This window comes from Vicugna pacos, chromosome 15, assembly GCF_048564905.1.
Source record: "Vicugna pacos chromosome 15, VicPac4, whole genome shotgun sequence".
NCBI lineage: Eukaryota > Metazoa > Chordata > Mammalia > Artiodactyla > Camelidae > Vicugna > Vicugna pacos.
This window is the reverse complement of record NC_133001.1, coordinates 22,007,721-22,032,493: the sequence shown is the minus strand read 5'-3', so window position 1 is coordinate 22,032,493 and position 24,773 is coordinate 22,007,721. Positions and strand designations below refer to the sequence as shown.

At 33.6% G+C, this 24,773-nt stretch overlaps 1 protein-coding gene across 2 annotated transcripts in view; it reads right to left on the bottom strand.

Annotated features, from left to right (window-relative positions):
- The window catches only part of PSME4 (proteasome activator subunit 4), an 85,093-nt gene that overhangs the window by 23,125 nt on the left and 37,195 nt on the right, over window positions 1-24,773 (bottom strand). For both annotated transcript variants that reach the window (XM_072937751.1, XM_006211270.4), the window contains 21 exons: window positions 24,078-24,167; window positions 23,299-23,363; window positions 22,870-23,020; window positions 21,117-21,215; window positions 20,832-20,901; window positions 20,331-20,398; window positions 19,499-19,714; window positions 18,866-19,023; window positions 17,790-17,885; window positions 10,605-10,660; window positions 9,668-9,724; window positions 9,399-9,454; window positions 9,207-9,305; window positions 7,822-7,884; window positions 7,602-7,697; window positions 6,523-6,654; window positions 4,197-4,406; window positions 3,014-3,150; window positions 2,129-2,182; window positions 1,722-1,851; window positions 1,022-1,103 (listed from right to left, as the gene is read on the bottom strand). In XM_072937751.1, the coding sequence (XP_072793852.1) occupies window positions 1,022-1,103; window positions 1,722-1,851; window positions 2,129-2,182; window positions 3,014-3,150; window positions 4,197-4,406; window positions 6,523-6,654; window positions 7,602-7,697; window positions 7,822-7,884; window positions 9,207-9,305; window positions 9,399-9,454; window positions 9,668-9,724; window positions 10,605-10,660; window positions 17,790-17,885; window positions 18,866-19,023; window positions 19,499-19,714; window positions 20,331-20,398; window positions 20,832-20,901; window positions 21,117-21,215; window positions 22,870-23,020; window positions 23,299-23,363; window positions 24,078-24,167 (2,185 nt within the window). The remainder of the gene's footprint in view (window positions 1-1,021; window positions 1,104-1,721; window positions 1,852-2,128; window positions 2,183-3,013; window positions 3,151-4,196; window positions 4,407-6,522; window positions 6,655-7,601; window positions 7,698-7,821; window positions 7,885-9,206; window positions 9,306-9,398; window positions 9,455-9,667; window positions 9,725-10,604; window positions 10,661-17,789; window positions 17,886-18,865; window positions 19,024-19,498; window positions 19,715-20,330; window positions 20,399-20,831; window positions 20,902-21,116; window positions 21,216-22,869; window positions 23,021-23,298; window positions 23,364-24,077; window positions 24,168-24,773) is intronic.

The following is a 24,773-nucleotide window of genomic DNA, read 5'->3' as shown; positions in this document are numbered from 1 at the left end:
GAAGGGATTATCCACTAAATGGTGATGGGATAGTTATTTGAGGGGAGAAAATCAAGTCTGATCCACACTTTATTCCTTTTACCAAAAATAAAAAAAATTAATTTTATTAAAATATTTTAATAAAAATTAAAGAATTCCCACATATTCTTCACCCTGATGCCTCAAATCTTAACATTTTACTATGTGTACACACTATGTGACATTCTCTCTCTGTCCCCATCCACACATGCTCATACACACACTTGTTTTTTGGAACCATTAAATATTAATTTAACGTGGGACCTACAAACATGTGTTTCAAGTGAGGATAAAACAAGATCAGTAGCAGGGAGTATAGTGAAAGTCCTTCCCACATTTAGTTAACACCATTTTATAGTGTTCTAAAATAAAGTGGTGTATAGCTATATTCCCCTACCAAAGGTGGGGTGAGGGAGAATTGAAGACAGCTATTTGAATATCACAGAAGTTATCAGAGATAAAAAGGTTTGATAGCTAAAGGAATAAAAATGACACTTTTCCCCCTCCAGAATCAAATTATTTTATTAATTTTTTCTGATTATATGAGATTCCAAGAGTCTGATAATACAGTAAGGTATAAAAAAGAAAACTAACCTTGCCCCTAATCCTACCACCCAGAAAGAAAGACTCGACATACTGATGAATTCATGGTAATGGCATTTTAAGTCACTGAAATAATTTGATGAAAAACTAGTATAACTGCTTAGTTGGGGAGTAAAAAATAAGTAGATGACATGTGTGCCCAGGGTGTGTGAAAGGTACATGTACTCTGTATTATGAAGACAAAAAGGTCAGTCTACTTTCATAAATACTTGTTAAAGACTAGTTTTTACTAAGTCAACTGTTTTCTCTTTATAATATTAATTCATAATTTGTATTAAAATCTTTCTATACTTCTACACTTTGTATAGAAAAATACTTGGGATCAAGAACTGTAATTTATACATTTCAAAGAAACTTTCCGAGTTTGAGAAGCATTATTAATTAACTTGGTAGCACTTACTGATATCATAGGGGTTGATGGTCAGCTTTTTGTGGGTTCTTTTTAGCTGCTTAAGAATACCAGCAACAGCTGAGATCGCCATCTAGAAAAGAAACAGGTAAGGTATCTGCATCAAATTTTTAAATCTCTTAAATGGTTGGTTGCCAGCCCTTATCTGAAGGCAGAAGCAAAAGCTGGGTTTTGTTTCTTTCAAATGCAAAGAAATACCTTCTGCACTGAAATCTGTTGGCACAGCCACATGAGCACCAGCTCTGACTTGGACTTAGTCATGTGTGGTTCTTACTCTTGAACCATCCATGCTGGTTTCTGCCTAAAAAACTTTGATCCTTTCTTTATTAAAACACCATCTGTGCATTCTTCATTTCTCAGCCTAAACATTTCTTCTTAAGGGTCTTTCTTCCACTGCACGAGGCCAGGTCAACCCCTCCTTGCACCCACCTCTAATACCTTGCAAGTAACACTTCATGCCTTCAAATTTAATTTTTCAAAGTCAGTCTTTCCCATTAACCTATAAATGTGTTCCCTGTTATATCCCCAGTGTTGGAATGCACAGCGCTTGAACATGTCCTCATACATTTGTTGGATGAATTATTATCATCTCAGAACCAATGGAGGTAGATTTCAAATCAACACACTTCAAGGTATTAGATGAGGTAACAAAGTCTCAAACCTAACAGTATAGCTAAAATAAAGTATTCACCTTTCGAACTACAATTGCATCATGGTTGAGATTCTCAACAAAAAAACGTATGGCACGAAGAGGTAACACTCGGTCATCTCTCAAGAGTAGAGACAGAAGCCCAATGCCTATGTGTTCAAATTTCCAGGGCCTGAAAAGAAAAGAGGAGGAAGAAAATCACAACACTCATAAAACCATTTTTTTTTAAAATGTATTTGAAACATTATAATTTTAAGTTTCCCAAGAATCAAAATAGGTATACTGAAAAATACCGCTACTATCATTAGCCTCAAACTTTCCCTCTTTAGTTTTTCTGAATTCATGAATCAGACTAGTTTTTTGTGACAGTCATTCAAGGCCTTCAGAGTAGAGACCTCTTATAATATTGAAAACCTTTGAGAATTAACATAAAATTTTCTTGCACTTACAAATTTCTCTGCTCCACACCATCTAGCAAAGCATTTACCAAATTTTCATAGTTCCTTTAAAAAAAAAAACATTCAGGTGAGGTACTGTTTTAATATACACTAAGATATCAAATAATGTAATATAAATTCAAATTCTGGCCAAATTCACCCTCCTTATACATACTTCTCATCACCAGACTATAAAGGGCTAGCGAGAAGTCAGTCAGAGTGAAAGGGTAAACAGAGACACCAGGAAAAGAACATGAGGGGCAGAGAGAAAACCAAAAACAGTGCTAGGTACACTGAGCAACTCAACTGCTTCTGTGTGGGCATTCAAAAGGAAGTCCATCAGTTAGGAGTGGTCTACCTGTACAGCCCTCCAAATGTACATGAGCTAGCTGTCAAAGCTTATTATGTATATGGAAATATTAGAAAAAAATTAATAAGCTTAGTCATAGGGCAAAAAAAAAGTTAGGAAGGCTCTTGCTTGAGTGTTATCATTGAAGCACTGTCATGCTTAGCTTCTAAAAATCTAAAAACAGTTTACTAATATCCTAATGTCAAATTTGTATAAATTTGATCAAAAAGCTATGAAGAGATACATGTGTTGAACTTGAATTTAAGGTTTAATGAGTGGAATATGTATACTAAAAAAGAGAGTGAATTCATGTTGCAAGAAGATACGATATTAAGATAGCTTTCATTTTAAGATGGTGTTTTCCACCCCCAGAGCTAAAAGTGACGATCCAGGGGTCTTCACAATAATTATCTCCTAATATTTGGGTAGTTTTTCAGAATCGATGTATATATTTCATTAGGTAGTTACAGTGCATCTATATTTTTGAGATATTTAAAACCTACTATTGATAACGTTATCTGTCTTGATGAATAGGCACCCATAATTACCTTAGGGAATCAGCATTCTTCACTTGTTGGCGTTTAAGTCCTTCTTTAATTTCTTCCGAGCTAGGCATTATCTGGTTGATAGAGGGGTTTTCTGATTGTTGAAGTAATTCTGCTACTCCAGTACACGACTTTGGAATCTTATTAAAAAGAAAAGCCAGGGGAAAAAATGAAGTACTGACTCATACCACAACATGGGTCAATCTTCACAACATTATGCCAAGTGAAAGAAGCCAGATATAAAAGGCCACATGCTGTGTAACTTCATTTATATGAAATGTCCATCACAGGCAAATTCACAGAGAAAGAAGGCAGATTAATGGTTTCCAACGGGTAGGGGTATGGGAGAATGTGAAGCTATTATTCTTGGGTACAAAGTTCCTTTTTGAGTGATTGAAATGTTCTAGAATTAGACCAGTGATGGTTCTACAACCCTGTGAACATACTATTGTGACTTTAAGCACACATGTGTTGTGTTAAACAGGTAAACTTTTTTGCATATGAATTACATCTCAATTTTAAAAAAAATTTTAAAGAAAGCATAATTTAATGACAGTTACAAGTAGCAAGACTATGTTTTGCAGAGAAGAAATACATTTAGAGCAGTTGTTTTTAAAACCAAGGGTGGATGTCAAACAATCATTTTAAAGAAGAGGAGGATTCGACTGCACTCCCACCTCTTCTACACATCCCAAATTCCAGTGAGTGTGCCAAGAGGCATCTGAAAATTCTTCAATGATCATCTGTCTCCATTTGAGCGCCAATGAACCTAGTGTTTACTTTTTCATTTGTCAAATCATCCAATTTTAATTTTCTTCATTATAAACTATGAATCTTGTGGTCAATCTTTTGTGACTCTGACTAGTATCATCAACTTCCTAAAATATAATCCACTCTTAGAAAAATGAGGCCATGGACATACAGAGAATAATGGTAAATGCAACAAATAACACTTGTGGCTTCTTGGTAGAAACCACCCATCTCTCTTCTGGCCATGCTCCAATTTTCTACTCCACCTGCCATCTACAGTAATGATCACTAAAAATACTGAAAGGAAACAGAAAACAGATGCTCAACAGAGAAAAAAAAAAAGAATCAAATGCCCATAATATTATTACTGAAAAACAGCATTTTAACAAGGCAGTATTTCCACTAAAATCTGAATTAAGAAAGTGACTGTGCTTACTGTGAAGTCCAAGCCAATTGTTTCATATTGCCGATGAATCTTTTCTGCAAGATCATCAAACAGTCTCACTATTGATGGTTTTTCCAGGGACATTGCTTGGCTAAGCCCAGACGAAACAATTGCTGGCCAAGTCTGTACAATACAGTCCCAGTCGTGAAGGCTTGCCAAACATACACCACTGTGATTTCCAAGGAGACAATACAAGGCACCCTGCAGGAAAAAATAAAGATCAATGTGAGAAATGAGAGGCATGGCTTAGTTGTGGCCAACTCACCTACATGTGGTTTCACATTTGCTAAACACTTATTATCTAAGTGCTTGTACTGGTTAGTAAAATAGGTTCACACATTTAACATGCTACTGTTAGAAACCTGAACTTGACATTTAAATTGACAGTAATATTTTCTCTAATCATTTACCAAAGGGTTAGGTCAAAGAATGGCTAATAATAAGGTACTATAGAAATGTATAGATGTTGCTTTCAAGAACATAGCTTCCCTTCTAATTCTCTTCTACTAAAAGCACAAAGGCTATGAAATGTGCCATTCTTAGCATTTTAGGGCATAATGTTTGGAATAACTTTCAAAATAGTAACTTTTAAATCTGGATGCCAAGTATTTCCCTAAGTATATAAAAACTAGGTTGTTTAATAATACTGTGTACTTTTTACTCACAGAAGTTCAATTAATAAGAATAACTCTGATTACAATAGGTACCTCTTTTTAAGGTACTCCATTTTAACGGAAAGAGCTATTAGTGCCAAAACACTTTGTTTTCCTGAACATTCCTGAACCTATTTCCCAAACATTCACCCTACCTCAATTCCAACCTGACTTCTTATCCACGCCGTGCTCTGCTCCTCTTTACAGGTCTCAGAAGGGCACTGGAACTTTGATTTTACTGATCTAATAGACGGTTTCCAATTTTAATCTTACCAGACCTGTCTATTTTGTCCACTTAAACTGCTCTCAACAAGGTCAACAACTTAACCACCCAATGAGTTAGACCTCTGTACACTCTTGAATTACACACTTGCTCTGGGGGGCAGCAAACCTTTTCTGTAAAGAGTCAGACAGTTGGCCATACAGTTTCTGATACAACAACTAATCTCTGCCACAGCAGCATGAAAGCAGCCAGAGACAGCGTCATGGAGGGATGGGTATGGCTGCGTTCCAATAAACCCTGAGCCCAAGCTGTAGTCTGCTGGCCTGTCTTCCAAGCTAACCTCAAGGAACATGTTTAGTTCTCATATTAACTCATCTCATCTCATCTCTCCAGAAAGCAACTGACACTGCTAATTGAGTCTTCCTTCTGGAAAGATCTCTCCTTGGCTTATTTAATTCTGCCTCAATTCTTGTTATCTTTCTGACCTTTCCATTCTCACTTAGCTCTTCTAATGTAATTTTCTCAGCTCTTGCTCCTTGGTCCTCTCTTTTCTTTTCACTCTCTTCCCAGGCTCTTTTACAACCGCTCAAAAATTTCAATTATCATCAACACACACTGAAATGGCATCTTTAAGCTCTAATCTCTGATAACTAACTGCCTACTTGACATTGCCTCTTAATATATAGAAACCACTTCAAATTGAACTTGTCCAAACAAAGGAACTCATCATCCATTCTCCAAGTTCTCTCTCTGATGTACAACAACAACCAGTTGTAGAATCCAGAACCTTAATTATTCTGACATCTCTTTTTTTCAGTGCCCTCATATTCAACTACTGAGTCGTCTTAATTTCCCCTCTTAAATCACTATCAATCAACTCATTTCTACCTGATGGTATAAGCAATCACTGCATTTCATTTACACTCTACTGCACCCCCAGTGAGATGTAATATTTCCATTATCTTTGTCATTACCTTCCTTCTGTGCTCTAATCACACAAACTTTCACTCAGATGTTCAAACTTAACTGTGTTTCTTCCTAGTTCAGGCTGGTCTCACCACTCTAAACCTTTTGGTCTTTCATCCCCCTCTCCCATAGGGCAGCCAGGCTACTCATCCATTGGTGCTCAACTCAAATTGCTTATACTTTCTCCATCATAACACTGCTTATAAACATAGGTACATAAGTAAATAATGAGGGAGAAGAAAAAGACTATACCTGTGTAAAGGCTGAGTGTACTGATGTCTTCAACTTAGTATTTTGAAACACATTAAAAAATAATATAGATGGAGGAGATGGACAGATATGTGATAAAGCAAATGAAGCAAAATGTTAAATACAGAAACTGAGTGATGGACACAGGATATTCACTGTGGAATTCTTTCAATTTTTCCCTATGTTTGAAAATTTCTGTAGTAGAACAAAACAAAAACCCCTATACCTTGAACTGCTGTTGCGTGACATCTTGTCTACCAGGCCGTAAGAACTCCAAAACCAAAGGAATAATATCTCTGCAGCAGAAGTTATATGCTCCCAAGGCAGCAAAAAATGTTTGCTGGGCCTTATTTCTGACCTAAAGAAAGTATTATTAAATGAGGACTTCTATCAAATGATAGACAAACTACAAAAACTTTCTAAATGAATCATCAAAACAAACTGGTGATAATTTAAATGCTGTAATAACAGAAAAATATATCAACACACATACCTTAACAAAAATAGGTCAATGATTATTATCCTTTTACCAAAAGGAAAGGAAATTAACACCAACCATGTCCATGGTTTAGGTTACGTTTGTTAAAATATTTTCGATAAAGGCGAGACTGGAACCGACATTCATTTGTTCAGTAACATTATCAGCAGACTATTAAACTTTTTATTCTAAGTACAGGCCACATATTTTGAACCAAAACAAAACATTTATAACCCATGAACTAGTTAACAGTAATGAATAATAACTGATTACAGTAAAAGCAATACACTGTATGTATTTCAAACTTTTTAAAATACTTCAGGCAAAAAAATCCCTGGGTTAGACTGGTTTCCTAATTTATGTTATTTCATAAAGACAGACTAACTGGTTGTACATGAATCTCTTTAAATTTTCCAGTTTTCAGTGTTTAGAGATAAATTCTTGGTCCTATGCTTCCTTAAAGGATAGACCCCACAATTCACATGGTAGCAGCTTCCTGAAATCCAAGCATAATGCCTAAGAAGAATGATATGGCCTTCATAAGCTGGTCTTCACAGTGTGATTTAATTATGAGCAGCAACATTGCACTGACACTGTCAACTTTAATTAAAAATTAAAAAAAAACTTAAGAAGCAATCACAAACAGCAAAAATAAACATTAACTTAAAAAGAGAAGCAAAATTAGTTCAAATATATTTGTACGCTAAAAGGTGTTTTCTACACCAATCAATTACTTAAATTTCCTTGTTAAAAATGGGGCTACATTAGGTGGCACATTACTAAATGGGTGAGAAGGGGCATGCCCAGAGTGTTTGGACTAGCCTTACCTGACTGTATGAACTTGTAGACAGACGAAGAAGATCTCTGATCATATCCTGATGTATCTTTTTGTATTCACAACCCTCCACAGTTAGTGTTCTTAGCTACAAAAAGAATAAAAATGTACATCAAATCTCAAAGTTTTTAATAAAAGTTCATTTAATAATTAAATACTCACTGGAAAAGTATCATTTTAAAAAGTCATCATGATTTTGAAAAGCTATTTACCTCATGCTGCAACATTACTCTGTCAATCAACAGTGCTCTGATATGCTGCTTTTTCCCATGGAGCTGAAAGACAAAGTAGCAAACACTTCAACATTTCCCCTGAATGACCTCAACAATGGAGTCTCCTGAATCCCTTAAGGAAAAACTGGTTCACAGAAGGTACAGTGTGGGCTGGTGGGTAGTGGAGGTATTTCATTTATTCTAAAGCCATCAAGTTTATATTAAAATACAGTATTTCCGTTTGAAACAGCCCACTAAGAAAACTGCTCAACTCTACTACATTTATAAATAGCCTTTCTGGGTAACTGTGTATGTTTACTACAGAATACAGTATCTTTTATTTTTGTAAAAATTATCTTTTAAGCTCTCCCATGCTCAATCTTCCACCCAGTCACTAAATGCAGATACCTAGAACTCAAGATTGTTTTCTTTCATTCTTTTATCTCATTAATCACCAAGTCCCAGCCACTCTTTTTCAAACACCCCAAAGGCAGTGACTTGATTCAGGCTGTGCTTTTCCTTCTCAACGATTTTAAGAGTTTACCTAAAGCCTCCCGGCTTCTAATCTCAGTCTTACTGCTTATCCTCCACAGCAGTGGCAGAGCTTTTCAACATTCATTGAATTCAGTGTTGATCTTTCCACTATTCCCATCAGATCTACTTAGGAACTTTTAAGACTCCCCCTTGCTGAATGTAAAATGGAAGTACTTTCTTAGGACAAAACTAGAAACAACCTGGCTTACCTCCTGCCCCTCTGCTCTACAGCCACAGTTCCCTAAATCCTGCCATGTTTGTGTATCTCCCTGCCCTTGTACATGTCACTCCCTCTGTCTAAAATACATAGCACCCTCGGCCTAAACAACGAACCCATATCACCTTTTCAGACTCAATTTCGACAACAGTCTCCTACAGAAGAACACTGCTATGAACATCAAACAGCTGCCCTAGGTATTCTCTCTTCCATGCTCCTTGACAAGCTTGTACTGACTTCTCCTGGAGCACAAAAATAACATAAGATGTATTTTTCTCAGATCTACATAAAATGCAGTGCTTTAAACTCATGCCTCTGGACAACTCCTCCCATCTTTTACTCCTTTGGGTTCCTACATGGTAGCTAGAGTGCTGGTGCCAGGTAATCATACTCCAAATTCCCACAGAGAGTTCAGAGACTATCATAGAAACTGAAAGAAGAGTTTGTACAAGGAAAACACATTTCCCGCTTATGATCCTTTTGATTATATCATGCTGTAATATTTGAAAGTCTACTAGTGTTACTTACAGGGAAACTTCCTTTGTATGGTGAACAACTGCTAGATCAGGTGGTTATACCGATTATTATATACCTATAAAAAAATTAATTCAGACTTTTAGGTGAAAATACTGACCCGATTTTCCATTGATTTCTTTACTAGGTTAAAGCTTTTCCAACGGGAGTCAAATTCATGCTTGTGAGATCCTTGGAACTGCAAAAGGTCTCCAATAATCTGTGTCAACAAATTTCAAATTTTGTATTTACAAGTTATCATGTCAAACCTAGTCATATTAATAATCATACAACTGTTAAATGACAATTATACCTTTATGATAAGAAACAAAGACTTGGTATCATCTTCCGAATTATTAAGTATGTGGTCTATAATAGAAGAAGGAAAAGAATTTCGGTTAAAATATTTTGAATTACTATAGGACTCTTTTTCCTTAATTATCTATTAGTTAAGAAAAAAAAAGCTACCTGATATTCTCACCATTTAGAATTTTAAAAGGTTAAGTAAAAGCAGATATGCTAAAAAATAAAATTCCTAAATACTCATTAGTAAAAGTAAGTTAAATGCATATATGTACTTACTAAGAAGTTTCCTTATGACCCTAGCAATTGTTTCTCGGTGGTTCTCTCTGGATAGATCTATTTGTAAAAAATGAGAGAAAGTATTTTACACACACAGAATGCTGCCCAGCTTGGGAATGTTTAAAGTTTATATCAATAATTACGTCAAGAAGAGATAATACATCCAGGAAAGAAAAAACAAATGGGTATGCCTTTATCAGAGTTGGTTAGTAGCTTGGCATGATACAGAATAACTTTTAAAATCTTCACATTTACACTAACCTGCTTATAAAACTTTATTGGGTAGGGAAGGAGAAGGGAGGGAAAAACTATCTCTGCCAATCTTTCAAAGGTTCTGTTCACTAATTAAGAGACTGTAAATGCACAGAAGTCGCTAGTTGTGGTGACCCAAATCAAACCAAAAAAACTATACCCAAGTAACTGATGTATGTGACAAACCAAAAAAATTATACCCAAGTAATTGATGTATGTGATGAACCCCAATGTTAATCTAGCAGTAAGAAAATGTGCTAAATTTCCATTAATGTTAGGTTCAAACATCAAATTAACACAAAATGTTTTACATAAACAGTTATACAAAATTTAACTATCTATGACAGAAAGGTAAGAATATTATATTCTTATCATACTATTCTTACTCACATCAAGTATAATGTATCAGTCCTAAAACAATTCTAAACATAAATGAACATCACAATACATGAAAGTCTGCCTCTACACATAGAAAGCACCTATCATCTACTGGCTATTCTTTATATAATAATTTTCCAGCTTCTCAAAACAAACAAACAAAAAGATAATACTGTAATTAATATTTATTTTATAAACATAAAAGAGACTAGAAAAATTTTGACTACAAAATTATCCCATTTAAATCCTTGTAGAGTAATTGATGAAAACATTCCACACAGATTTACTCAGACTAGAATTCACATACCATATTCAAGTCCAGTATATAACTTTGTCTCTTCCAAGGACACCATACTTGGTACCCTGTATAAAAACAAGAATGCTTGTATTTATTAATAATAATACCAATAAGAAGGATTAAAGGGAAAAGTGTCATTGCTAGAATGTTTAAATCAAAACAAAGATGATGATCTTTAAACAAACACAGATTTCCCATCTTTAATACTTCAATTCTTTACTCTAGCCTCCTGAAGATTAATGCTCTGTTTCAGTAAGGACAGTATTACTCATCTTTTTCAAAATGTTAATTAAATTGAATGACTTTAGGAGGAAAAATTCACTGCCCAAATGAATATAACACTAATATTTAATATTCAATTGTAAAAGCTTCAATATCACAAGCATTTATACGAGGAAGTCGGTTTCATAAAGGTATAATAAAGGTTAAAACGAAGACACCAAAATATCATCGTCAAATTTTACTCTAGAATATATAACACACAAGCTTCTTTACATAATCATTACCCTTCCTCTTAAAACGAGCCAAACTGATCTATCCTAACAACTGCAGTAAAATGCCACTACTTTTGAAGATGTTCAGATGTAAAAATACTGCATTAAAAATCACTTCTTAGGTATGTAAGAACAGAGTCTACTGAGTAACAAGAACCTTTATATGTGAAACCTAAATTTTCTTCAATGAAAAAATACTTTAATTTTACTTCAAAATATGAGATTCAGTTCAACAAATTTGCATAAAGAGAGAAAACTTTCTAAAAGAAGAAAGGCACAAGAGCCAAGGAAACATGAAGTAAACATATCCAATACACGGCTAATTAGTAATAAATAAAAATTTTATAATTATTGCTCATCATTCATGAACTACACACTTGTAATAAAGAAAACTATTTTAAAATCAACATACCCCCCCATATTATACTTTTTAAAGACAAATTAAGTAAGTTATCGCTACTCTAATATTTGGTAGTTATGAATTCTGGGATTTATCTAATGGGTAATAACATTAAGACTACTAAAATGCCAATTATCTATGTTCCTTGCCATAATGTAGAGCCTAGGATAGCAACAATATTGTCTCAAGTTTCAAAACCAAGCCTACCAAGTTTAAAAAAAGAATGGTAATGTCTCATAATATAAAATGCTAATTTGCTTTCCAGAGACTTTCAAGTTCAAATTCTTTTTTTAATTATTTTTTTTAATTGAGTTATAGTCAGTTTACAATGTTGTGTCCAAATTCTTTTTAAAATCTGATTTATATCCCATAGTTTCAGCTTTTGGCACCAGCCTGCAAACTTGAACATTTGGTAAAATTGTATGACTGAAAATGTATATACATAGGTGTCTATTGAGAGTCTAGTCAGTAAAAAATAAAATCAGATTCTTTCACAATGAACTTCAAGGGGGAGTCCAACATCTTTACTGAAATTAGATTTTTACCAACAAAGAGAAAAAGGTTGTGCTCAAATAGTAACAGCATTAGGCATAAGACTGTTCCTCGCACTCTCCCCATCAACGCCGCCCCCTTCCCTGGTAGAGCATGGAGAAGTGCTTGCCATGAGCTATCACATGAGAATACATGTCTTCTCACTGCTGCTATAAACCCAAGTAGCTTTCTTAAGTAAGAATACAATTGTACCTTATCCAGTCCGTACCAAGTACCACGTAATACTGAACCAAGCATGCATTTTAATTATTGCCACAAAATTATTCTTAACCAACAAAATTCAAAAAGCAATTTCTATAGTAAGCTATTCTGGAAAATTTTTACTATAGCAAACAAATAAACAAAAGGCTATTAGTTGGGAATTTGAAGTTTTTCTTGTCTGCCTTTCTGACTCTAGTAAGACCAATTTTACTGTAATCACATATAAAACGTCTCACCCAAGAGCTCTGATGCTAATTTTAAAAATTCATGTATCACTCTAAATTGCTTCCCAATCAGAAAATTTGAAGAAATATTATCACTAATTACAATTGCTTAAAAATAAGTCAACCTATATGGGATTTTAAAATATTAAGTAGTAGATTCAAATAAAAATGGCTTAGGCTTTTACTTTTAAAACCTGAATTAAAACACATCTTCCATATCTCAAGTGTACAGAAGGCATTTGGTTAGGTACATATTTCAGCCTTATTTGTTCTTATATATCCCAATTTTCTTCTATGCTTCTTTATCCAAGATTCAGCTTTAACTGATCTCTTATCTAATAAATTAATTAAACACTTGTTGGATTGACATCTTTTACACTAAATGTTTCTCAGCAAGTATAAAAATATATTTACACTAAACGTTCTTCTGATCTTTAGAAGAATAATTTTCTTAAAGGAATCTCTATCTATTACCCAAGTAAGACTTTATGACTGTATCTCTTTATGGCCACGTTTTAAGTCTATGTGTGCTGGGCTGTATTCTAACACTGAAAACTGCTCTTGTAACTTTTAGTTATATACATAATCGTACCCGAATAGACTTTAAAAGTGCTATCAACAATTACAGATATGCATTCTGACTAAAAACTATAGTAGCAATATATGTATAATTTGAATCAAATACCACCCCCCCCAAGTGAAATTCATTCTACTCATTGACTGGTTCATTTTATAAATGGCAATATAAAAATAAAATTCTGACAAATAATTTCAACACAACATATTATAAATAATACCATGTATACAATAATAAAGTAAACCAGCTTCATAGCAACTAGACAGTACCACCAAGCCACCTCACTTATAACAAAATGTGTTCAATATCTGTATCACTAAGGAAAAAAAAAAGAGCCTTGTAAGTTTTCTACAATGTTATTCGTACCACTAGATGGCAACTTTCTTTAGATTTGGTTAGAGTAGAACTGAAAATAATCACTGTTGGGAAAGGATGGTGAAAAAGGAAGAAATGACCCATATCATAAAAACAAAATATACAATATAAATCAAATATGCAAATGAAGGCTAGGTGAATTGTCATGGAACAACTGCAAACAGTAATTCTTCCTGTCTCTGTAAGTGAAAGAATACCCTATCCTTCCCCAAAATCCCTCCTGTCCCAAATGAAAACAAACATAAAAAGGTGTAAAAACCAAGCCACTAACAGATTTTTTTTTCCCCTCAAGGTTACAAGCGTTTCACAACAGACAACTGGCCTATTTCTATGTTCTGTTATTCAGCTCAATCCTGGGCATGAGTGACAGCTATAAACACAAAGGAAAGGCTGTCCTTACTCTACTGTGTGAACAAAAGGTTGCCAAGTAAAGAGAACCTTATATGCGAGGTTTAAAATTAACTCGGAGCACAAGAACTATTTCATGTCTGACACACAAGCTTTTAAAAATCAATGAAAACAGTCAGAAGGTGAAATAAGGAGAAAACAGGGTTACTCACCGTGGAGTAGTTACTGTTTCCTTTTCTGTGTGCAGCTCCCCCAGCAGAGCTGGGTAGTTTCCTGGAGGTGCCAAGAGAGGTTAGCTAGCCCTGCCCCTCATCGCATAACAACACATCCTTTCACATATTAAAGAAATGGTCTCAACTCTTAGACCTTAAGTATGAATTTTTTTTTTGAGTGAAAAGTTAGTAAAAGCTGAGATCCTAAGAATGATTTAACTAAGAATGACTTAACAGATCTATCAGAGGAAAGGGGGCACAAAGTAAAGAAGAAATATTTGAGATGAAAAATGATGACTCCTCTACCTTGAGTAACCCTGTTTTTATAGATGTTAGTTTTTTGCATCCTATGGTAGCTGGTTAGACCTAAAAGATTCTAAAGAATGGACTGCAAAAGGAGAAATTAATGACGATTTGAGGATTAAAGGCAAGTGTCCAAAATTCCTATATGACCCTAGAAAGACATAACCCAACTTCCACATCTATAAAGGCAGAACTATGAGTATAAATTATACCACAAATATTTCTATGAAATCATTAACTAAAGGTTCCAAGAGCAAAATAGAGAGGTTCCATTTTAAGATTATTTCAGTAACCTTGATATCTGACAAAAGTATTAAAATTTCAAATTGAACTAAACTAAAAAAAAAAATTTACCCTTAACTACCCTCATGGGACCTTATTTCACCCATCCTTTGAAACAGTAAAATTTATAGACTGTACAAGGTATTTAGTAACCTTACAGAGCTTAAGGTCAAAAAGTACAATGTCGATAACCATTACATATATAATTTATACTTAGGACTATCAACTCATCTCACTTAAGCTTTTAATTTTTTTGTTAGTCTCTAATCACATAGCACAGAAAATTGTTTTTCACATTTGGTAGCCATTTTCCTGAACAGTGATTTTTGAGACTATCCCATACACTCTATTAGGGACTAAGATTTTCTTACAGGAAAATTCAGAACTAAACTAAGCTCCTGGTTTTTTTATTGCGGTAATTTTCCAGAAGACTAATACTATTCATACACGTGTAAGGCAAACTTATTAATGAGTGATTTGACAAAAAAAAGATTAAAGTAGCTAGAATGTTTTACCTGAGATTTATATAAGAAAAATATGTTTAAATTAAAAAAAAAAAACAAAAAACAAAAAACTGAGTTGCTATGTGCTTCCAAAAACTGGTCTGGTATTTCAGAAAATGCATAATGTCCCATAATACCACAGCCAAATTGTTATTGACGAGAATGACTTCCTTAGACATCTTAGGCACTACACTAAAGCACTGGTCACAGTTTATCCTTTTCTCCCCAACTTGGTACATCTTACTCTATCTCCTTTGGGGTAATTAATTTCCAAAGTAAAGAGTTCTTTTCGTCTACTACTACTAGTTTCATGTTGACCTGTTACTGATAATCTCCAAGAATTATGCTCCAGATCTTTCTTCCCACTAGGCAGTATGATTCAATATCACGGAACAATGGCACCATCAACTGAAATTATGATTAATTTTTCAAATCAATTTACATTTAGATTTTAATGATTACTGACCTATATGAGAGTAAGCATTTTAGAAATTTAAAAGGCTAAGTTTATTTTATGATACTTTGGTGAGAACCAATTTACCATCTGCAAAAAAAGTTGAAATGTTATAAAAGAAAATAAATGTAAAAAAACACGCATTGCCAAAATAACTGAAAATTTCAGATGAAGGTGATATAAGTTAGAAATTGGTTTTGAAAGAAAGGATTCAACAAAGAATTATTTAAAAGCCCAGGGAAGACTTTATAAACTCCCTCTTTTGACAATTCAAAGGCAAAGGGCCGCTCATGCATCTCTAACTCTGCTTTGTATAATCATTATTCTGCATAGGTGCATATTACTAAAGTACCCCCAAGTTGTGAATTACGCAATGATTAAAACAACTGGAGTTCCCATTGTTTTGTATTTTATTTCATTATTATATACTATCAAGTATACAAGAAAAATTTTATATTTATAATTTAAAATATATCAAAATATATAAACAAAAATATATTAAACATAATTTTGTATTATTTCATTGTTTCATTATATTAAAATTTTGACTCTAAGTGAAAATTCTAAAACACAACACTTTTAAATCTAAATTATCTTTACTTTTCAACTTTTCTGGAAAAAACCTACAAAGGGATACTCAGGTCAATTTTATATCTCATAATGTATAGTAATGAAGGCTATCAATCTGCTTATTTACTGGCATTCATAAAGTTTTTATAGTATGGTATTGTTTTCCTTATTGAAAGTGCATTTCATTATATACAAACATAATGGGCTTTATAATAACCAAATATATTGAACTTTTGTCCTAATGCACATTTATTTCAAAGGATAAAGACTTTGCTTCAATTCACTATCATAGTGCACATGGCTACATGCTGAAAGTCACAAAAACCTGTAAGCCTCCTGAGCTGATCTTTCAGTGTTGTATCCTAATCATGATTCAATACTAAAAAGTCATCTAATTATATACATGGAAAATAGATGATTTTGCTCTTAAATAAATTACTGGATTAAAGGACTACACTTCTCAACACGTTCCAGCAAAACCAAGTTTACAGATATAATAAATGTGTTATGTGTGGAATAGCGTTTTAACATGCCGTAAGAGTTAAGGTCTTAATATATTACATACTGTTAAAGATCATTAGGAAAATCAAAACCATTTCTGTAGGTCTCTCATTTTTAAATATTGCTTAAAATCTCTCTCGATAAAAGTGAATTTTGGTAAAATTGCTCTTATATCAAACTACAAAACTGACAAAAAACAAAAGTTTCTTAAAAGATTTCAGCAACTTCCTAAGTAAACTTGTAACAGATCTCCTCACCTGAAATGACCCTTTCTCTCCCTCTTAATTCTAATGAGCAATCTAAAGTTCAATTCCTGGTAACAGCTTTTAGAGTGAAGTAAGTAGCAGTTATTAAAAAAAGTATGACTCCAAACAACTGATTATGCAAAATATGGGAAAGACAAGCAAGCCACATTTAAAAACCACTCCTTGAAGCTTTTTAAGATTTTTGTTGCGAAATCAACAAATAATTCTCCCTTTTGTGTTTTCTGAGGGGGCAGGGTTATTACTCATTTTTATGTGATTTTCATTAACCTGCTCAGGAATGAGATGTTGATGCTGAGAGAAAATGATCTAAGATAGTACACTGAAACTAGCATCTATCTACTAATAACTGATCTAAAGTTACAAACTGCTAACTTCATTTAAACTCAATTTTGTTTTCAACTTAAATGGTAGCACTGACAGTGGACTAAATCAAGACATTTATTCAAAATACTAATACTGTGAAATACACTTAAATTCATAAAAGCAACTTGGTGGATCTAAAAAGTTCAAAATTATAATGAGTTACACTGAATAAATTTTTATTAAAATATACCCCAGGTTATTTGCTATAAAATCCTTAACATTGACTTCAGACCAAAAAAGTGGTTTTCTTACTTTTTAAAAAGAAGAATATTTAATTAATTAACTCAGTAAACTAACAGATGAACTTAATAGCTCTAAGCTAACTTTTTAAAACTAATTAATACTGAGAATTATTTTATCCTGGTACCTTATAAAAATCTGAATAAAGCCTCAAAGTTTATAGACCTAAACTGGGTCTCAGGGATTTTTGGCCTAATAATGACAAGAAGGTTAAAGTGATACAGAAACAACATCAAAAACAAAACCAGTGACTCATTATGTGACTAAGTCTTAAAATATATGCCAAATGGCAAAATAGCAAAATATGTAAAGTAGTTATTTTTACTTACAAGTTAGTAACTGGCTCTCCTTTCAACGGAGGTAGGAGGTTTCCTGAGCCAATTAAACAGTTGTGTACTATAGTCAGACTCTGTAGAACGTCATCTCTAGAAAAAAATACAAATCATTTGCATACTTTAGAAGATTCCAAATCCCTATTTAACAAAAAGCCTTCTACAGTCTAAGATGAAGTACAACTTTATCAAGTGGAGATATACAAAATTAAGGCAAAGAAATGACAAATGTCTTCAACTTACCCACTTAATAGTACGTCATTAAACAGGTATTTACTGATAATATTAAACCTGCTCACATTTAAACAGACTCTAAATAATCACAGTTAACAACTGACTGCCCTTTGTGAAACATTTCTAAATATAATCACCTGTTTACCCAAAGATCACTACCAGTAACCAAAAGGGAAACAGCATCACACAAGATCTTCCAGCATAGTCCATCTTTCAAAAGGGACTAGCTAAACATTCACTCCAAAAAGGCAGTTCAGGGTGCCATTTGGTCAACATAAGTCAATCATATTTCTTCCTCCTTCAAACCCATTCCTACTGGATTCGCTTATTAAAATTTCCTGGTTTTTTTTGGGAACACAGTAATTTTCTTACCATTATTTAGGAACTTTCATAGATTGAAACTATGAAAGTCTAATGGTCTCAAATAATTGTTTTCTGTTAAAAGCTCTTCGGAAGAGAAAAAGAATAATCTTACAGCTATTTTTCTGAGTGACATTAATGTCAATTATGAAAAGAAACAAGCCAAAAAAATCTAAGGTGAACTTTGAAAAACAGGCATTTCCTTTCAAAGGAAGTATATTTACACACATTTCCCAAAAGATACACAAGTGGAACTGCTAAGTAGAAGGGACTACACTAAAAAAAAAAAAAAGTTTTTCTATTTAAAATGTTTAAATACATGACAAAATTTCTGTTATACAACACTATATTAAACGGTTTTCTAATTACACTTATGGCAGGTATTCAGACCACACACTGAAAATGAGAGGGAAAGACACAAGAAGAATTTTTTCGTATGCAACCATATAACATTAATTGATTACAAAAAAAAAACTAACCTAGACATTTCAAGTTCTCCATCCCCACAACGCTGGAGTTTGATGAGCTCAGGCTGAAGAAAAGAGTCCAACAGATAGAAGGCAAAAGCCACTTCTTCAGAAGAAGGAACATGCCACTGGATTCCCAGATTCCACAAGTCCCCTGGTTTACCCCAGTCCTAGAACACAGCATTTGTTCAGCAAGTTGAAAAGTTAAAAACAGTACATGCGTAATTTAAAAAGTAGCAAATAATGCACAAAAAAAGAACAGCATGAAAACATTAAATTATCCCTTCATTATCACTCCTGAAAAAAGGTCTCCCTGAAGTCACTCAAATGAGCTTATTATAATAACAATAAATGTATGTGGTTACTCCCCACCCCAAACTATATGAAACTATGCAGGTGAGATATGGCACACACTAGATAAGTCATTTCACATACAAACAGAAAAGAAGAAAACGACAGTGAGCTGCAGTGCTACACGGCACTTCCCAAGTTCAAAACATTTCAGTAACAGTTTTAATGATCTACGTTAAAAATAAAGAAGCAACATCTTTATACACAACAAGGGAAAAAAAAACCCCCACACTTTGAATCCCTTAGAAAAATAACCCAATCACGTGGGAATCCTAAATTATTGAAAATGCTTGCCTTGATAGGAAAGTATTCTGAAGGAGGCTTGTCAAAGCCGCCTGGCACACTGCAGTATTCTGTAGGGTAGATAAGTGTGGTAGAACGAAGGAGGTGATGCAAAAGGTTACAAGACAGAGTGTAACCCTGCTTACAGGTTAAATGTAGGGTTCTTTGGAGAATCTTTACAAGCTGCTCCCTATAAAGAAGCAACTTCTTCCCATCCACTCGAGTAATCTGAAAAGAAGAAAACCATTGAAGATACTGTGGTTAAAAGATCGAATTAATCATTAAAGTCAATGCCTGGCCACTAAAGTAGCCTAAAGTAATAACAGTGTTTCTTAAAATAACTTTAATTCATTTCAGAATTGCCATTTTAATTATATTCTAACAGTTAATTTTTTTGAGTTCAAACCACATTTCCTAAGTTTAGGCTCTCATGGGCCAGAGTAACATCCTTTCAAAAAGACAAAACTAACTTAGTTGGGTTTCTCTGTTCTTTGGTTCCTGAACTAACCCATAAGGGAGATGCAAGTCTGATTGATGGCCAAACTTAGAATGTACAGGGAGGAGAAAAACAGCCAAATCTGATAAACTTTTCAATTAATGAGTTACGCACATTAGAATTAATCAGTAACAAGTCAAGTTGCGTGTTGTGCATGAAGTGGTGAACAATTACCACACACCTTTGATAACAAAATATCATCTGACTTTTTGCAGCCATATCAAGAAATTTTTATAACTTATATGACTTTTCATGTTTTAAAGTCTATTTCTCAAAAAACAGGATAAATCCTCAAAGCATGTCAACATTTTCATAGTACTATTTTCTTACTCCAAAGATTTACAATACCTCAGACAAAAGTTGAAGATTCCAGAGTAACTCCTTGTCTAGCTCTTCATCATTTAATACATCATCATCTAAAAATGGCAAAATAGTATCAGGAGAAAAAAAATGAATCCAACTAAATGCATCATTTAAAAATATTTGTATCTAATAATTCTAATAGCTGGGAAAAGTATCTTTTAGAAAGACTTTTCATTCCTTCTTCAATAAGCTGGACTTGGTAGAGAGGAAGTAAAAACTCAATTTTCAAGAAAAATAAACACATCACCCAGGAGACCTGGCCCTAAGTATCTCATAAAATAAGTGATATTTTTGATGGCAGCCTCTGACCGGCTCCTGTATGTATGAAGACATTAATTTAATGAAGTAAACTTTCTTAAAGCTACCTGTCAAACTGGATGATACTTTGTTAAAATCTGTTAAAATCTGTTTTTACCAACAGAGTCTAAAAACCAGGGAAAAATTTTTCTAAAATTATGCATACAGAATAATAACCTTAAAACTTACTCATTGTAAGCTGAGTTATAACAGTGCAGCAGTGGGGAACGAATAGTTTCAAAGATTCCTCTGGGCAGCACTGAAAACACATTTGTATAAATAAGTTTTTTGAAAGGCACAAATATTTAACAGTCACAAAGTATACACTAGCACTATTTTCAGCGGCAAATAAGGGCAACAAGCAGCTACTGAAAGAAATGTGTATTTTAAGTATAAAAAGCATGCCTAAAATGATTAATCATAAACCTGATGGTTATTGATTCATTAATTCAGCAGTCAAAAAACCCAACTCACCTTTACAGCAGCACGGCACATGTCTGCCACCATGCGGCCTGCTACTCTTGTTTCAAATATATGTGAAATAGAAAAATTAAAAACCTTCTGAAGGGCCACCTGTTAAAAGACATGTAAGAAATGAAAACGTCCTAATCAGTATTTTTAAGACAATTAAACGTCTTATGAAAGAAAACGATATTCAGACAATACTAAAAGTAACCAAGTAGGAAAATTTAAGCCATATGAATGTATAAGGATTTGCTTAAAACGTTACATTCAGTCTACAAACAACCTTTGCACGAGACCCTAAAGTGAACAGAACATTTGAGGCACAAGATTTTGTTTCTACAGAAATGTTAAACACAAAATTAGAGCTGCCGGAAGCAAGTGCAATTTAATTATCTTATTGGCTAATCCAATAAAACAAAGGGAATTTGGGGGAATATCTAATATTCAGTTTGTCATTCTGACAACTGTCAACTATAAATATTTCTCTCTCCTCTGAAAGACTTGAAGCATTCTATTTAATTTTACAATCAATTTACAGAATTTTAACTTAATTGCTGAATGAAAGAATGCACTCTAAATGTGAATTAACAATGCTGAAAATTATAAACTCCTTTCAAAAGATTTTGATTAAATAAGAAATTATTTGTATTAACTTCTTTATACTAACATAATCTTAGTAAATATTTCATGCAGCTGTAAAGCAGTTTAGCTTTTAACCAGGATAAATATACTGAACAATGATAATCTCAGATGAAGACAGAAGAAACAGAAACTGAAATAGAGTGGTAAAACAGAAAAATGGAAATAAAGACCACACTGTATTTAACAGGTATTAACCAACACTGAATAAGCAGATGCTTACAGAATGCCTTATGAGGACAAACTATTTCTCATTCATCAGTTTGCCAGATTTTTACATTTAGGATTTAATTTCTATCATAAGACAGCATGAACAACTTTTAAAAATTTCCTCCCAAATAGTATTTAACTGTAAATTTAAAAACTACAGTCAGTTTCTGTTATTTGTAGGAGTTCTGTTCTATAGGTCACTGTGAGCACTGAATCAGCAACTAATATTGAACCACCATTCCTAGGGGGAATACAGGATTAAGTTCCCTTAAGCTTCTGGTTGTATTTTCATCAACTGATGGATATATAATCTTGTTTTATATATGTTTCTGTATAAAAACAACTTATTTAATATTATTGTTGATTCACTAACTTTGAACTCTTAGCTAACAGCACTGTAATGTCTGAACGAAGCTCACCTAAAACATGTTACTTTCTTCATTGGGCCCATCACAATTCTCTTACTTTTAAAACATTAGAGAGTGCTTTAGCATTATTCTTGAGGATCATTTTAAACAGCAAAATTACTAAAAAATACAAAAATGTGAAAGGCCTGGTACTAAACAGATGAAAACAGGACACTCGTTTACAGTATGAGAAGTGGAACAAGGCAGAGCGTCACCTTATTTGACCTCAGCTGAACACAACTCAAATTTTTGCCACTTTTTTAAGTGTGCACAAAAACGATGAGAGTACCAATTCTGAGGTTACAAATAAATTTTAGCAAGTAGGTGACTTTGCAAATACAGAATCTTCAAATAATGAGGATCAACTCTGGGTCTTCTTCAAATTTTAGTATGGCAAGAAAGGATAGCATGATATGTACACTTAAAGTAACTTAAAGTTCGACTTTTAAAACAGCAAATAAAACTACTAGATTGGAATATTATTTTTTGCAGCAACGCACTCTTACCATAAATATTTCTTTGGAACATTGTGTGAGGATTGTACTGAACGTAGAAGACAGACCTAATTCGACCAAACTCTCCAAGTGAGTCATTTTCTCAGTTTCTGTCTCTTCTCTTGTTTGCTCCAAAGTGCTACTTTCTATAAGTCCAAAGCATCTAAACAACCCAAAGAAAGTAAAATTTCAGCAATTAAAAACTGGTTAAACATTTTCTGATGATGATTAGATAAATATCTATTGTCATGACTGTTCAAGAGATAGATACTTAATTTGTCCACGGCTCAAAAATCAACTGGCCTTTTCTAACTTCAGAAGCACCGATCTTAGGTAGTAGTTAAATGCAGGTTGCAATGCAGAGAGAGACTTCAGTTGCTGCAACATGACAGTCATTTTTTTGAATGTCAGATACAGGGCAGGTCTAGGGTACTTGCTCACCTGTCCATAAACTGTAAGACGAAATCCTCAAATTCAGCTGTGGCTGAACAAAGTTCTCGTTCCACCTGTAACATGTCAATGTGGAGAAAAATTAAAAATAGTCTTTCATTTTTTTCTCAAGCAAAACTCAATTACAATCTACAAAATACAGCTAACACTACATTATCATATTGAGCACTGAGCACTGTGAGAAATAGCACTATAAACCCGTATCAATTTAGAATAACTCATCTACCACTTTCCAGGAACCAAAATAAGAAGTAATTAATGTATTCTGTAAGGGCAAAAGTCAGGCAGCCATTTTTACTACCAATTTTCAAACAGTTTACTAACAGTTTTCAAACTGCTGGTGTATACAGCAAGCACTGATATGATTGCAGTAAAGAAAATAGTTCTTAAAAAAATACCAGAGAGTAATGAAAATTTGTGTTAGTTGCCAAACTCCAACAGATTTATTCCTAACGTAAGATGGAAAAACAAAATGCCACTACTTCTGCTTAAAAAAACATTCAAAAGTGAAAAAAAAATATTGAAATACACCTCAACGTGTCAGTTGTTTACAAAAATAGCCTATTTCTGACCCACCTCCTTTGGTGTGTGCTCTGCAGATTATCTTACCAATGATGACCTGGCCCTCCATTTATGTCATTCTAGTCACCAAATAGTAATTTAAATTTGTTAGCATCTCTCGAAGTTGCATTTAAACTATCAAGTATTACTAACCATATACCATAAGAACTCAGTTAACCAATCCTTTTACAACCAGAAAGCATCCTTACTTCTGTGAGGTCATCTCTTTCTTGCAGTACAGATGAACAATCTACTAAAGGCACCAGAGTGGAAAATGTTGCTATAAACTGGAATGTGATCTGTAGAAAGATGAAATGATTTAAAATTAATTTATATAATTCTAGTAAAATTATAAGTATACATTAAGCTACAATAAAGGACCCAAATAAATTATCCTGAGGGAAGATCCACAACAGCCTTTCTGGAAGTTTTTTGCTTTTAATTGAACATTTTAAGGTCCCTCACTATTAATTAGCTGTTACTTGAGTAATGAAGTTATACTAAACTGTATTTCCATATAGTTATTTATTAGGTTTAAGCACAAAGTTCTCCAACCTTTTATCACTGAGAAGTTACTTTGCCTCCCACTGAAAATAGAACATTAAACTAAAGGTAAATATAAATGCTAACACAGAAGCTAAAGGCCAGGGAAGAGGGAAGGTAAACAATGTTTAAGTCAGGCGAAGACGTGTGTATAAGTGGGATCTGGCATTTTAGACCCAGTAATTTTTATTATGCTCCTTGTCACCAGTGTAGATGAAGGGAAGTGCAAATGATCAGATGTTATGATTTTTAATGCCTTTGCCTAAGGAAAACAACAAATATACAATGAGCTGTAAAACATCGTAGTATCATACATGAATACAGGTTACAGCAAGTTACTTATGAAGGAAGATGTTACATAG